We start from the raw sequence: 15,820 nt of genomic DNA on the forward strand, positions 1-15,820 counted from the left end.
AAAAAGAAAAAAAAGAAAGAAAGAAAGTAAAAGAAAAATATATATATATATAATTACTTAATTTACATTGTCGTTCCCGTTTCTCACTAATTAAACATTTATCATTATCAATATTCCAGCATCATAATCATCACCATCATCATTATCATTATCATCATCATTATCATCATCATTATTACATAGCAAGAGTTTAAAGATGTGCTTTACTTCGAAATATAATTAATTTTTCGTTTAGCACAATGACACACAATGTTTGAAAATCGAGTTGATAAATAGGATTTTCCTTTTTTTTTTATTTTCTAAATACACAAAGAGAGGTCATTCGTTTTATGTGTTGGCTCATTTCGTTTAACTTTCTCGCATGGATATATTCTCTATCGTTGAAATTGTTTCGTGGGCCCCTATTTTTTACATGTTTATTATTTTTTTTAATACATATTACAGCGAAAAAGTAGGCACGATGCGCACCTATTCTTTTTATGTCGATCATTTATTTACCATTTTTAGGTAAGTTTTCACTTCTTTCTTTTTCATTATATATTATGTTTTATGATTTTTATGATACTTCTGCTCTGTTGCATTATTTTCAATAATATGGATTTCGTATTTATTTCTTTTCTTTTATTCATTCTTTATTTTCCTCCTTTTTCGTATTTTTTCTTTTTTATATTCCATATCGGTTTTATTTTGTTTTCGCTTCAATATTTAGTACATTTAAATTATTTCATTTCTTATATTTATTGCATTACCTCATATCAGTGCAGCAGCAACTGATTATGTTGAGTACCATCATATTATATGTGTATATACATATACAGGGTGTTAATATATTTATGAAATATCTTAGGAACGTCAATTTTAAAGGCTAAAATAAATACAAAAAATAATATATAAAAATTTCAGTTGAAGCTTATTTATTAAATTATAAACAATCTAAGTTTACGTTAAGAAAATAGAGAATGAGATAATTCTCCGTTATAGCTATAACTTCACTTTGTCTTCATATCACTTCATTTAACGCAAATTTAAATTGTTTATAACTTTATATAAATAAATTTTATATATAAAGTATATAACTATAACTGAAATTTTTACATAGAAACTTTTGTATTTGTTTTAATCTATAGAATGAATTTTCTAAAAATATCACAAATACATTAATACCCTATATATACATTAAATGTCTTTTTTATCGTTTTTTTAACTTTGTTTTTGTATATTTTGTATTCTTCGGTTTGCATATATCAAGATGATTGATTTTTGAGAAAGAAAATCTATCTTTACACGAAAGCGTAAAGTGGCATTTTACTTTTAATTATTCATCCGTCGGATCTGAAACGTCTCTCTGCTTCTAGTTTAACATTATTCTTATTATTAATATTATTATTATTACTATTATTATTATCATTACATTGGTTAGTTATTCATGAGCGATTTGCGTTGTTTTAATTTTAAATTGTTCAAGAAAGATACACGGCCATCTTTTTTTCTTATCATTTTTTTTTCTTTATATACTTTGGTGCATATTTTATATATCATATACTGTACTCGGAAAATAATGATAGTGCGAGTGTATGTTATTAATTGAAAATCATCGAATGATAACAATATTCATTTTTCATTTTTTTTAGTCTATACAGTTTCATTCACGACACTTGATTTCTTTATATTTTTATTGTTTATTATTTCTTTTGAATCATATTGAAAAAACTGTTTATTATATGCATATGTTGGTATAGCTCATATTGAAGCTGACATTTAGTTTCTTCTTTTTTTAAATATCTTTCCTATTTTTAAGTTTTATTTGTTTTTTTTTGTTTTGTTTATTTTTTTATTTTTTTAGATTTTATGTTTGTTCGCAAGCAACTCAGAACTTTGAGAGCTTCGGAGATACAAAAGAATTAATAAGATTTTCTTATTAAATTGTAGATGTCAAACACGTTCAACATACCATCATTTTTTCTAAAGCACTTTTTCATTTTCTTTTATGTTTTTTTTTTTTTAAATCTTTATCATATTCTCTATACAATATCCTTTCTCTTTATGATCTTAGTCACTCATTTTAATTTTTTCAGGCTCAGTTTAACCGTCGCTCAAATTATATAAAGTTTCTCATTGTCTTAATGCATTTTTTTACGCAATAACAAATCTACAAAAATATAACATTTTTATCTTTATCTTTCATTATATTATTTCAATAAATGATTTTCTCTCTCACAATCGCTTTCTCTCTCGCTCTCGTTCGCTCTCTTATTCAATTTAAATTATCTCTGCATTTTAGACGTATATCATTTTTATCTACTTTTTTCCTTTTTATTTTCATCCCTTTTGATAAATAATCATGTTCTGTCATACTATTTTGTATCTCTGTTATACGTGTATTATCATCCTTCAATGATAAAGAAATCTATCTTTCGAATTCCAATGATCTTTGATAGAATGTCTTTTCGACTATTCTACGCATAAATAGTATTATAATAGTATTTTCTTTTTCTTCTTTTAACATGATGATCTCCTATTTTGAATCGGTTCCTCACGCAATAAAAGCGTGAAATCACCAGATTTTTTTTATTTACACCAACCTCACTCTGTCACTTCTAAAGTAACTATTCGTATGTACAATTAAAGGAAGGACACGTATCGTACATTCTTTCGAAAATATGCTACAAAAGGCACGAATATATATAATTTTTACCCAAAAAATAAAAAAAAAAAAAAAAAAAAAAAAAAAAAAAAAAAAAAAAAAAAAAATAATAGAAAAAAAGAAAAAAAAAGCTTTCAATGAAATCATAAAAAAGAGATGATCTTCTCCATGGTACAAATTACTACTTATTTTTTGTTAATTAATATATGATTCAGTTTATGATATTGAATTAGAATAACGCATAGTGCAGCATATTTTCCAAGCGACATCGAAAGACTTTCACAAGAATAACTCTTTTAGAGAACCTCGTCTTTCTTTTTTTTGAAAATTCAAGCCGATTACTCTTGCATCAAATCTACCGCGTGTCCATGAGTACATATTGTATCTCTTATCGTACATGGAAATTTATAATTCGTTCAAAAATCATTCATTCCTCTTTTCATCGACACAACAACAAATAAATATATCATTCGGGCCACATACACGCGCGTACACTCAATTCTCCATTGTATTCATATTTTTATGCATCGTGTGTACGTGAACCGACACGCATTAACATTCGACGTTTATATACATTTCTTATATTTCTTTATATATTCGATCTTACAACCATGCATTTATGGTATTTTCTTTCTCTCTCTTTATTCTTTCATTACGATTTTCACAAGTAAAACAATCTTTCATTTTTCTTTCATTTTTATGTACTTCTCTCATACAATACCTTAACATTCCACTACACACATACTCACAAGCAATCATTTACAACTTACATATAATATGCTATTGGGAATCTCTAATCTAAACCATATATAAATATATATTTTACCTATATGAAAAGCATCAGTCTCCATTTGCTACTGAATGTCTCAGTATCCTGCCTTGCATTATCTATAAAACAGAAATAAAAGTATCGACAGTATATTGTTTCATATTGATTTATCTATCAATGTTTTATTTATTTATTCGTCCGTGATGTCTTAAAGTTATGATTTTCGTTGGACGTTTACAAAGATCAGAATACTGAGACTATCAATGCGAGCATTTCATATAATACCGGAAAATATATATTTTCATTGTAAAAAAAATAATCACACTTCTTAAGAATTAAATACTTATAGCAGCTGACGACTTGTTCTTGTTCTTAGTAAAATTAGCGCACGCATACACTAATCAGTCGAGTTCATCCTATGGTGATCCGAGCGGAGTAGTAGTAGTCTAAAAACACGCTCGTGTTAGCACAAGCACGATTTTATTGTTTTTTTATTTTCTTCTTTTTCTTAAATCACGTTCGTTTTCGCTCTTATCCTACACACTGAATGGTACGTTTGGCAGTGAGGACATCGTATCGTGTACGTCGAAAATGGGTCTATATCCTTGTAGTTTTACAATATCTTGACATCGCATTAACGATGCTTTTTTGCCTATATTAGTTTAATTAGTTTGGCCCCATCAGAGCTTTAGATATTGTTGAGTGATTCTACGCATAACATTTGAAAAGTTTTTTTTAATGCTTATTGTGCGAAAATTCAAGGCTATTTAGTTTAAATATTTATTTTCTTTTCTTTCTTTTTAAAGCATCAAACTTATATGAAAAAATCATAAGCCTTTCCTTTTTTTTATATGTTGAAAATAATTCTCTTATATGCAATAATTATGTTAAAACCTTCAAATGTTATTGGCGTATCATTGCTCGTTTACACATTTGTTTTTCTAAGTTTTTTTTTCTTGCAGTCTTGAGTCACATCCGGGAATTTTTAAAAGTCGATAAAAATGTGATGTATAAATACCTAATTTTCAGCGGCGACTGGAGCAACCAGTGACGCATCTCCTTGCCCTTTTTCTATCCCTTTGCCGTTTTCTATGGCATCCTCAAATTGGCCTGGTACTGGCAGTGCGTCTTTTGTTGCATTCATATTTGGAATTGAATCACTAGTAATAAGAATAAAACAAAACAAAACAAAAATATTCATAAATATATTCATTTTTTTAATATACAAATATAAAATAAAATAGTCAGCTACAGTTACCTGTAGTCAGTTATTCCATCGACATTGTTACCCCGTCCTCTAGTTTCTTTTTTGTTTTCACTTTCTTTACTCTTTTTAACAGTAGTTTTCTTTTTACCAGTTGCCTGAAAAATAATTTTCTTTTTTTTTTTTTTTTTTTTTCTTTCTTTTCTCTTTTTAACAGTAGTTTTCTTTTTACCTTGTTTCTGTATAATAATTTTCTTTTTTTTTTTCCCTTTCTTTTCTCTTTTTAACAGTAGTTTTCTTTTTACCTTGTTTCTGTATAATAATTTTCTTTTTTTTTTTCCCTTTCTTTTCTCTTTTTAACAGTAGTTTTCTTTTTACCAGTTGCCTGAAAAATAATTTTTTTTTTTTTTTTTTTTTTTTTAATATATAATATGGATAATATAAAAATGATTTTCTCCTACTTTCATCTGTGTCTTTTTTCCTCGTCCTGCAATTTGCGCACGATTGTTTCCCCGCGTTTGAAATGTGGGACGACCCATAGGAGTGAAACCACGAGGGAGACCATACTTAAGACCACCAATTGAAGTTACCTGGAACCACACACATTTATTTTTTAAAATATTACACAGAATAACTTTAATTTATTTTAGAATTAATTATAAAAATATATTCCTGAAAATTATTTATTCTATTACTTCATTATTATATTTTTTTTATTATTTATAGATTATTTTTATTGTTATTCGAATTTATTTATACTAATTTAATTTAATTAAATTAGTTTTTAGTTAATTTAATTAAATTAATTTTTTTTTGTAGAATTTTATTTTTCCTAATAATTATTCTTCATAAAGAATTTATTACTATTACATACTATATAAATTACGTACTTGAGGTGGAAGCCGTCCGCGAGGATGTCCTTGTAGAGGCTGAGGTAAACGACCAGGTTGTCCATAATTTGGACCCCATTGTCCAACGACGACTCCAGCAATTTCTAATTGTCCACCGCGGGATGGTATAGGACGACGCATCAATCCACGTTGAGGTATAGTTCCACTGCCTCTTCCGCGCATTAAACCATCATTGATTGTACATCCAGGAGTCAGAATATTCTGAGGTACAGACATGCGAATACCTATTGCAAAAAAAAAAAAAAAAAAGAAATTAAATATTGTAAGAATTAAATATAATAAAAATATTATAACAGCTTTGAGATTCGTAAACTGTATTGTAATACATTAAGTTCACGAAGCAATGTAGCTGTATTTCTTTCCTTCCATTCCGAAAACATATCATTAAACAAGTACATGATATGCTAAGGTTATTGGAAGAGAAATACTGAAACAATTGATTAAGGATTCAAACTCATAAAAATACTTATAATACATTCATTATTTTAAAATCAATAAAATATCAATAATAAAAAAATCAATTTACCTGGACCAACTGGTGGTGCTCGTGCAAAAATAACATTGGTACCTTCTAAAATAGCTTTCTTCATCCGTTCGACTTTCACGATACGATCTATATGGCCACCACAAAGTTCTAATAAATTTTTTGCAATCCTAGCTCGAGCTAATGTATGATGAAATAGTTTTCCATCAAAGTATAACCATGGACAACACATTAACCATGGGATTGGGGCACCACAAGCATCATTAGCTAAGAGAGCAGTTTCGACACCGGCCATAAATAAAGTGGCTAATTGCACTCCACGTGAAGTTACTAAAGGGAGCTATACGAAAAAATAAAAAAAATAAAAACATAGAATTGATATTATTAGTTTAATAAAAATTATTCGACTTACCTGGAGATCTTGTAAATATTGAGCGTTCATAAGCTCTGGCGAAAATGCTTGTGCAATGAAAGCGTCTAATTCCCAACGACGTAAAACCTTTATTTTATCCGAAAACGACATAATATATCTATAATAAAAATATATTTATTTAAATTTATTAAAAAAAAATCATTTAAAAAAAAAAAATCATAATTTACCTTAATACACAAGCCATGACTAAAAGATGTTGTGGTACATAAGAAGTATTTAACATAAGAGGTGTATCTGATTTCATACAGGTCAGAAATCCACGTAAACGACGACGTTTATCATCTATACCTGTGCTGCAAATGAAAAATTAATATAAAATTCTTTTTATTTTTTAAAAAGAATAATTGTATAAAATACTTACCCAAACCATAAACGTTGTATTGTGGGAACACCCCAACCAATTTGTTCTGCTTTTACAGATTCTGGCGTAAGATATGGATTTGATTTGGACCATACCCACTCTTTTATTACAACATCTGGGACTTCAATTTTTTCACTATCTATTAATTGAAAATAATTTAACAAATATATCAATTTCAAAATATCTCTAAATAAATTTTACTTACCTCCTTTCTCTTTACTTTTAGCAGCTAAATACATTCTGTGATGAAGATTAAATAATATTGCATATACCATTTGTCTAACAGGTCTATAAATAAGATGTATCGATGGAAATTCGCGATGATTTTCATCTTCGAGAAGAACAGGCAGCTTTATTTCTCCAGCAATGAGAATTTGATAAATATGAGGAGACATTAAACCTTTCTGATGCCGTTCAGATGCGGTACGCATTACTTCTGGTACTGTACTAGGAATAGTCATTGTTTTCTCCATTTGTTTCGATGAATCAGCCGTCGCATGAGATGGAGATGTTGCAGAAGAACTACTGCTCGAACTTGATGAACTAATTAAAAGATTGTGTGTACCATTAATAGCATGCCCATTATTTTGTTCTTCTTCTGTCCTAATATTATCAGCATCTCCATGGCCTTGGATACCCGGTGGATCTATCACAATTTGTGGTGCGGACTTCGCATTTGCAGTGGCTTGCTTATATGCGTTTAAACTCTCACGTTCGCTTTCTACAGTCTCAGACGCAAATCTAGATGTTTCTAAATTCGATTCAGCTTCTGAAGTTGAGGGCGTTTCAGATAAATTAGATTGTTGTTGAACGCTTTGCTTAGAATCTAATTTGTGTACTGAAATAATTTTTTCATTAAAACTAAAATATGATAATAAATATACAAATTTTAAATTGAAACAAGAATTTACCTCTATTTGGTTTCACTGGTTTATAATGCAAAAATCCATCTTTAGTTCCATTTATATAGTATTGAACTGATTGCCTCAATTTTGAACATCTCGGATCTGATAAAGATCCGAAAACTTTTTGCGAAACTACATCCAATTCAACAGATGGTAAATCTCGAACGAAATTAGCGATGGTTTTAATTGTATGATCAACATTTACTTTGTTCAGATTAGTATTAACATTCAATTTTTTATAAAAATCAGCTAAGTCATGCTCAGTTAAAATATAATTGCCAAGTAATGCAGCTAATAAACATAGTCTATCAGAAGGGATGTTTAAAGCTTTTAAAAGTTCTGGAAGAATATACTCTTTGGTGTCAAGAGAGCCTTTATATGTGAGTTTTAACTGTTCAGATGAAAAATATCGTGGAGGATCAAATGCAGCATATTCTGCATCGTCAGCAATTAAACCATTAAAATTATTCTCTCGACAATATGCGATCACTTCTTGATGGTGATCATCCATACTACATAGTACTGTAACGTTTAAATGCCGTAAAGCCATACGTAGACTGGTTCTTAAACAAACTGGTGGAGTCCACCAAATTTTTGGTGGAGGAGTACCCTTAGTTGAAATATGTTTTAATACCTGAAAAATCATTTATATTTAAAATTATATAAATTCTAAAGATTTCAAGTATTTTAATATATTATTACTTACATTATTTACTTTAATTCGCACTTGCAATTGGTTTAGAATCCAATCTGCACGTCTTGGAGATTCGAAACATCCATTAAAGAATACAGCTAATTCTAAACCTGACATTTCTGTTGCTTGTATGAGAACAGCTAAAAATTGCAACATTCTATTCCATTGTCCTCCACAAGCCCAATCTAAATAAAAAATAATTTTTTTAAGAAATTAGTTTAATATAATAATATTTATGCAAAATAAAAACATATATATATATATATATATACATATATACCTGAGAAATATCCTCCATATAACCTATCTAAACAGCATTCTCCATCAAGAACTAATCTTAATTTTCCAGAATGCAATTGTTGTGCTTTACTAATGCGATTATGTTGTCTTTGAGTAATAGTACGTGCTATTTTTAACAGATCCACGGGTATAGATCCACCTTGTACATAATTACTATCCAAAAAAACTTGCAGATCTTGAATACCCATTTTGTTCAAAATTCTTTTAGTCCAATTACTAATCAAGTTTGTTTTATTATTACGTATTTTTACAATTATCTTTCTCTCGCTTAATTTATTAAATAAGTGAATGATTTTATTAACTTTTTATTTTAGATAATTTTAAGATACGAAAAAATCTAATTTCAGTTTCAATAATTTCAATCTGAAAAACAAACATTACCTATTATTTGCATAAACCAAGCTTTTTTCTTTTCTTTGTGATATTTTTAATGCTAAAAATAAATCATTCAAAAGAGAATACGGTTTATAAAATTTGACAAATTGCACATTGCTAAATCAAAAATTTTTTATAGAAAATATTAATATAAGAAATAAATCAAACAACGTTTAACGATTATATATATTCTAATAATAACAAGAAAAATTTTTATAATTATGCATTAAATTTATTCCGAGTCAAAAAAAAAAATATTAGAATCAAAATTCTTAGTCAAAGAATACTCGAGAAGTCGAAATTTGTCATATTTAGAATATAAGTATGCTGACGCCATTTATTTTGTTTATATGTGGCCATCCGTCTTGTTCTGTTTTCATATCTCAGTCAAATTAATCGATTTTTTCAAGACAATTGTTACAACAAAAATGAAAGATAGCCGGCAATGGTTTTTATTATCGTTTCTCAATTAATTGAACATGCTTAAGAAAAAGGGACTTTATAGACCGGCATGGCGAGATCTCTGTTCGTAAAACTTACGCAAGGAATTCGCGCGGTTTCGTGACCAATTTTTTATACAAACGGCACCATGCGAATTCTAATTATTATAATTTAAACGATCGTAAAATGAAACAAGATAATACTTACATTAAATTAGCGATAATCATCGTGGCCCCAAAGAAACACAAAACACACGGGCTTTGAGAGTAGATGACGTCGGATTCGAAAACGGAAATGAGCGCTCGGCCGCGCTCGGATATCTACGTTGTTTGTCCCAGTTCCATGGGAATTTATTCTCTTATTGGTTCGTTTATCAGAATCAATTGTATTTGCCGGAAATGAATAACTTAACATTGTTTTGAAAATACGAATTAACAAAAAAATGGATTTAAAATAATTTTGATTAAAATTTCATAATAATATTTACTATTATTCTATAAATTTAAAATCGAATACAGATAATTTTAAATTTACTGTTCAATATGATATATTTTATAAAAAATAAAGTATGATAAATCATTAAATTTCTATACATAAAAAATAAAAATTTGATTTTATTAAACTCAATAGTTTATTGATTTCGATAAATATAAAGATCCATCTTTAAATTACATTCGTATTAAAACAAAATATTAAATAATTATTTTTTATTTTTACCTTTGAAAATGAAGAATATTATGATAATTTTTCAATTAATGAATTTTTTGTATTGTATTTTTTAAAAGAAAGAAGTAATTATAAATAATTTTTTTATATAAAAAATCTAATGATATTTCAATAATATTTTTTTAAATATTTTTTATATAAATACAAAAACATTCAATCCCATCATAAACTTATTATATATATTTATTAGATTCAGTCAGAAATTTCTTTCACTTTACTTACATATATAAAAAGATGGAAGATCAAACGAAATAAATTATGGATAAATTTTTTTTACCAAAAATGGAACTTATGAGTCTACAAGTATTATGACAAACTTAATGAGTGATATATTTTTTTCTATACTTGCATAATTATCATATCCTTTGATGCATAGTTGCAATATTATTATAAAAAAAAAACAATATGACACAGCAAAGCATCATCAAAGGATATAACTATTTTTTACTCTGTACATAGTTGCAACAATAGTTGCACCTTCAATGACAATCACTATACATTGTATAGCCATACAACTAGAAAATTATAGTCTAATGTAATACAATTTTCAATTATAATTCATCATGTTTTTCTTCATCTTGATCATCTTCATTTGCATCCATATCAATAATTTTTTCAGAATCTTGTTTTTCTGTTGGTCCAGATTCTTCTTCTTGTATTTCTTCCTCTTCAGGAACTTCATCTAAAGAAATGCCTAAAGTCTTTCTCATTAACTGCTCTACACTATCCGCAAAACTGGCAGTTTCTCTGAGCATGTATCCTGATCGAAGCGTGGCCGTTCTGAACATCATCAATGCAATATCTTTTGCTGTCTGATCAGTAGTATCAACCTCCACTCTACGTAAAAGTTCTCTAATAAGTGGATGTCTTGGATTGATCTCCAGAGTTTTTTTTTGATTCAAATAATAATTTTTCTGGGGATCATCAGTCTTTTGATGAGCATTCGAAATAGCTAATCTTTCCATATTTCCTGTCCATCCGAACATACTAGCAACCAAAGCACATGGAGAATCTGTAAGACGTTCGGAAACCTGAGCTTTACTGATATAATCCTTCAAAACATCATTCAGCCATTTAACCAATGGTTCAAAAGTAGTTTTCAATTGTTCCATTCTTTCTTTAGCTTTTTCGCCTTCATCAAGCGAAAATCCTTCTTTAGCTACATTCTGGAACTTTTTACCATCAAATTCAGGAAGAGCAGAAATAGCATATTCATCAACTGCTTCAGTGAGATATAGAACTTCGTAACCCTTTTTATCTAATCTTTCTACAAATGGAGATTTTTTTACTTCTTCTTCAGAAGAGCCAGCAATATAATAAATGTATTGTTGACTAGATTTCATTCGAGTTACATAATCTGATAATGATGTAAAATCTTTTTGTGTAGAAGATTGAAATAATAAAAGTTTGGATAATCTGGCTCTGTTTTGAGCATCTTCAATTACACCCAATTTAATATTAGTACTGTATTCTTTCCAGAATTTTTCATAATCTTCCTTAGGGATCTTTTTGATCATATCTAATACTTTTCTAATCAATTTCTTCTTGATTACCTTAATGAGTTTATGTTGCTGTAAGTTTTCACGTGAAACGTTTAATGGTAAGTCATCACTATCAACGATACCACGAATGAAGGATAAATAGTTGGGCATCATATCTGTAAATTTATCTGTGATGAAAACTCTTCTGACATATAATTTAATATTATCTGCTTTAGTGCCATAACGATTAAAACTATCACTTGGCTGAACTTTAGGAATAAAAAGAAGCGATTTGAAGGTGACTTCACCTTCTGCTACAAAATGGATTTTTGCTAAAGGATCTTGAGTATCTTTTGTTAAAACCTTATAAAAATCATTATAATCTTTATCTTCAACTTCAGATGGCTTTAAAGTCCATATAGGTTTAGAATCATTTAACAATTCCCAGTCCCAAACAGTTTTATCAACCTTCTTTGTTTTCTTTTCTTCTTCTACATCTTCTACTTTTGCATCCTCCTCCTCATCCACTTTATCTTCAATAGACTCTTTTTTTTCACTTTCATCTTCTTTTATTCGTTTCTCTTCTTCTTCCTCTTCTTCATCTACTTGAATGACTTTGCTACTCCATAAATATATGGGGAAATTGATAAATTGTGAGTATTTCTTTACAAGATTTTTAATTGTATCTTCTTCTAAAAAGTCCAATGCTTCATCTTTTAAATGCAAACTGTAATTGAAATATAATTATAAATTTTCAAATTTTATAAAAAATAAAATGTAAAAAAAATTGTATTTACCTCACTGTAGTTCCTCTCTTTAATGTATTTCCCCTAGGATCTTCTACAATGCTGTAACTGCTACTATCAGACTGCCAAATATGTTGTTTGTCTTCATTATGCTTAGAGGTAACTACTACTGTATGAGAAACCAAGAAAGCAGAATAGAAACCAACTCCAAATTGACCAATCATATCATTCAAATCTTGAGTATTAGAAGTTTCTTGCATTTTGCCCAAGAACTCAGCAGTTCCTGATTTAGCAATGGTTCCAAGATTGTTAATTAATTCATGTTTGGTCATACCAATACCAGAATCAGTTATACTTAATATTTTATTTTCTTTATCAGATTTTATTCTAATTGCTAGTTCTGAATTGGTATCCAAGACATTTTTATCAGTAAGTGAGAGCAATCTGATTTTATCTAATGCATCAGATGCATTAGATATCAATTCTCTCAAAAAAATATCTTTGTTACGATACAAAGAGTTTATAATAAGTTTCATAATACGATTGACTTCAGTCTGAAAAGTAAATTTTTCAGCTTTTTCTCTGAGTTCTTTAATTTGAGCCACATTTAATCCATCAAGTTTAATTGCTTCCTCTTCTCTTTGAATTACTTCATTATCTATAAAATTAATTTAATTAATTATAAATTAATAAATTAAATTAAATTTTATTTGTTAAAAAATATATTACAAACAAAATCATGAAAAAGTATTTTTAATATAAATGTGAATATAAGATAAAAGAACGGTTCATTCAATTGTTATTAAATAAATAATTTCAAAATATTTTACCCGTTCGAGATCCTTCGCGGCTAGCACTCAAATCATTTTCTACAGTTCCAATATCTTCTTCCATCAAATTCTCTGCTCTAACAAATCCTATATAACAAAGATATGTTGATGTTCTTGCTCAATTAACATATGCATTTTGAAAGAATTTTTTCCATAACATTATAGTTTTTTTTATTAAAACTCACCTGTTAGAAAGAAGAGAATCGATAGCAATATTAACGCTTTTCTCATTGCTGCCGTGAACTGTTTTCGAATAATGGCAGGAAAAAAAGCAAAATATTCCCAAATTCACTTCAAACACTACGATCCGCTGTTTTATGCCGACTGTCATATAATCTAACCCACGATACTTTCATATAGTAAAGACTTTACTGATCCACCAATAAAATGACCCCACGCAATACACATTGACCAATGAGATAAAAGCCGGTTAAAACTCGATCCAAATGTCTTCTTGGCATTGGTAGATGGATCTAACATATGGTATTTTCTATTCTAGAATATTCCTTTGTATTTTAATAAAACATTTATAAAATAATTAATTTTTTCTATTATATTTTTTATGTAAACAATAAATTATATACTTATTTTTTTATTTAAAAAATAAATAATGATTTAAACAAAAAAATTTGAACAAATTTTGTTAAGTTATAAAAATTATTATCGACAGAAAATAAATGTAATTTCTATTAGTCGATAACTTATCATCATTCTAAATTAATAAAATTATGATAAAATCAATTTAATATTTTAATTTTATTTTTTATTTTATATTTATTTAAATAATCATTATATAATTATTGTAAACTCGAAGATTTATTTTATATATGTTTTACATATATACTGTATAACTTATTGTTACAGATTGCTATTACTATCAGTAGTTATCAATTATTGTATCATAAAAAATTTTCTTTCGAAAGCTTAGCAAATGAGGATCTTTGCACATATATTAATTATATCTTCATTTATTCATTTCATTATAATAAATTCAATAAATTGTAGAATAATTTTCATTTTTTTTATTAATTCATTATATATTATATATTCATTATATTAATTCATATTTTAGAAACATAACATATAATTTCGTAAAATATTATATTACATTTTGCCTGTCTTTATTATATCATAATATATAATAATTTAATATTTAATATACTGCATTTATATAATTATATAATTATGTAGTAGAATCAAATTTAATAAAAAATAATTTTAATTAAATATATTAATTATTTTCAATTAAATATATAATATAATTAAATATATTAATTCATCATATTAATAATTAAAATATATTTATCGAAATATATTTATATAAAAATTAATATTATTACATCGTATGTCAAATATATTTACATTATCTAGAAAATTTTTCATGTAATATTATTTTTAATATTGTTATATATATTGTATTGATTGTAATTAAATACATATTGAATAAATTTCTTTGAACACAAAGCGAATATAATATTATATTTCAATAATTATGAAAATTTTAATGCTTTTAAATTTAATAAATTTACTTTTCAAATTTTATAGAAAATTTTTTATTTACAATAATTTCAATATTTTCTTGAAAAAAGTATGACAATGAAATATAGAAATTTTTTAAGAAGTGAATTTTTTGTGAACAATCATATAAGAATTATCGACAGGAAATCGGTAGTCGTGACTGATCACGCGTGAATTTTTTGCTGATACATATGTTGTGGCCAATTGGTCGTTATGGATACGTTTTCTACAAACTATTGTACAGATGATATATCGAACATACCTCATTTTCATACATGAATGTGTTTTATCTGTTATATGTGTAATGTATAATATAGAATGCGCGAACTAAGTCCAGGGAATCCCCTGTCGCCAATTGTTTTTTAATTCTCTTCAAAAGAGCTACGAATTTTTTTCGCATCCTTTATCACTAACAGTTGATCAGAATTTCTTCAGAAAATTAATATATGTAGTTCCAGTCTTACCTTCTAGATATCAAGGTAAGTTAGATCACAAAAATTAAAATTAATAAATGAATAAAAATTTCGAAATTATATAATGAAGATAATCATTTGAAATCGGTATAAATAAAATATTTTAAAGATGAATAATGATGATATAAAAAAAAAACTAATTAAGTCTCTAATTAAGAATCTAGATAATTATCAATTTCAAGTTAATATTATATTAATAATTAATAATAATTAATAATTATATTAATAATAATTAATTAATAGAGATAATATGTTTTTTCTAATATAACTTGTTTAAAAATAAATCTTTCTTTATTATTATTATAAAAATAATTTATTTTTATTTTATTTCTATTTATTTCTATAAATAATAATTAATTATTCCATTAATTTAACAAAAAGAAATTTTATTTTAATTTAAATATTGATATTGTCAACTAATTACAATTTTAATTATCGTACTCCGCATTTTATTATTATTTATTATATATTATATATATTATATATAAATTATTATTATAATTTTTTATTTAATACTCCGCATTT

At 26.8% G+C, this 15,820-nt stretch overlaps 3 protein-coding genes across 5 annotated transcripts in view; 1 reads left to right on the plus strand and 2 right to left on the minus strand.

Annotated features, from left to right (window-relative positions):
• Positions 1–296: 296 nt before the first annotated feature.
• On the minus strand, positions 297–9,859 carry LOC102671586 (constitutive coactivator of PPAR-gamma-like protein 1). Of its 3 annotated transcripts, none has more exons than XM_006619356.2 (14): positions 9,729–9,859; positions 8,686–9,068; positions 8,418–8,590; positions 7,718–8,345; positions 7,012–7,644; positions 6,807–6,945; positions 6,613–6,738; positions 6,425–6,542; positions 6,055–6,352; positions 5,508–5,752; positions 5,079–5,207; positions 4,672–4,775; positions 4,432–4,573; positions 297–3,532 (listed from the first exon to the last, which is right to left on the minus strand). In XM_006619356.2, the coding sequence occupies exons 2-13, from the start codon at positions 8,891–8,893 to the stop codon at positions 4,432–4,434; spliced, it is 2,943 nt and encodes a 980-aa protein (XP_006619419.1). In that variant the 5' UTR covers positions 8,894–9,068; positions 9,729–9,859; the 3' UTR covers positions 297–3,532. The 3 variants fall into 3 exon arrangements, with proteins under 3 accessions (XP_006619419.1, XP_006619418.1, XP_006619417.1); XM_006619355.2 differs by having other exon boundaries at positions 297–3,859; XM_006619354.2 differs by having other exon boundaries at positions 297–4,065.
• Positions 9,860–10,405: 546 nt separating this feature from the next.
• Positions 10,406–13,692, minus strand: LOC102671904 (endoplasmin). Its single transcript, XM_006619357.2, has 4 exons — positions 13,490–13,692; positions 13,305–13,391; positions 12,526–13,132; positions 10,406–12,455 (listed from the first exon to the last, which is right to left on the minus strand). Exons 1-4 carry the CDS (start codon positions 13,533–13,535, stop codon positions 10,799–10,801), a joined length of 2,397 nt encoding a protein of 798 aa, XP_006619420.1. The 5' UTR covers positions 13,536–13,692; the 3' UTR covers positions 10,406–10,798.
• Positions 13,693–15,048: 1,356 nt separating this feature from the next.
• LOC102672026 (calcyphosin-like protein) overlaps positions 15,049–15,820 on the plus strand; it is a 3,067-nt gene continuing 2,295 nt past the window's right edge. Inside the window, exon 1 of the mRNA XM_006619358.2 lies at positions 15,049–15,301. The gene's annotated coding sequence lies outside the window, so the exon portion shown is untranslated. The remainder of the gene's footprint in view (positions 15,302–15,820) is intronic.

Source organism: Apis dorsata, unplaced genomic scaffold (assembly GCF_000469605.1).
Source record: "Apis dorsata unplaced genomic scaffold, Apis dorsata 1.3 scaffold_407, whole genome shotgun sequence".
Taxonomy (NCBI): domain Eukaryota; kingdom Metazoa; phylum Arthropoda; class Insecta; order Hymenoptera; family Apidae; genus Apis; species Apis dorsata.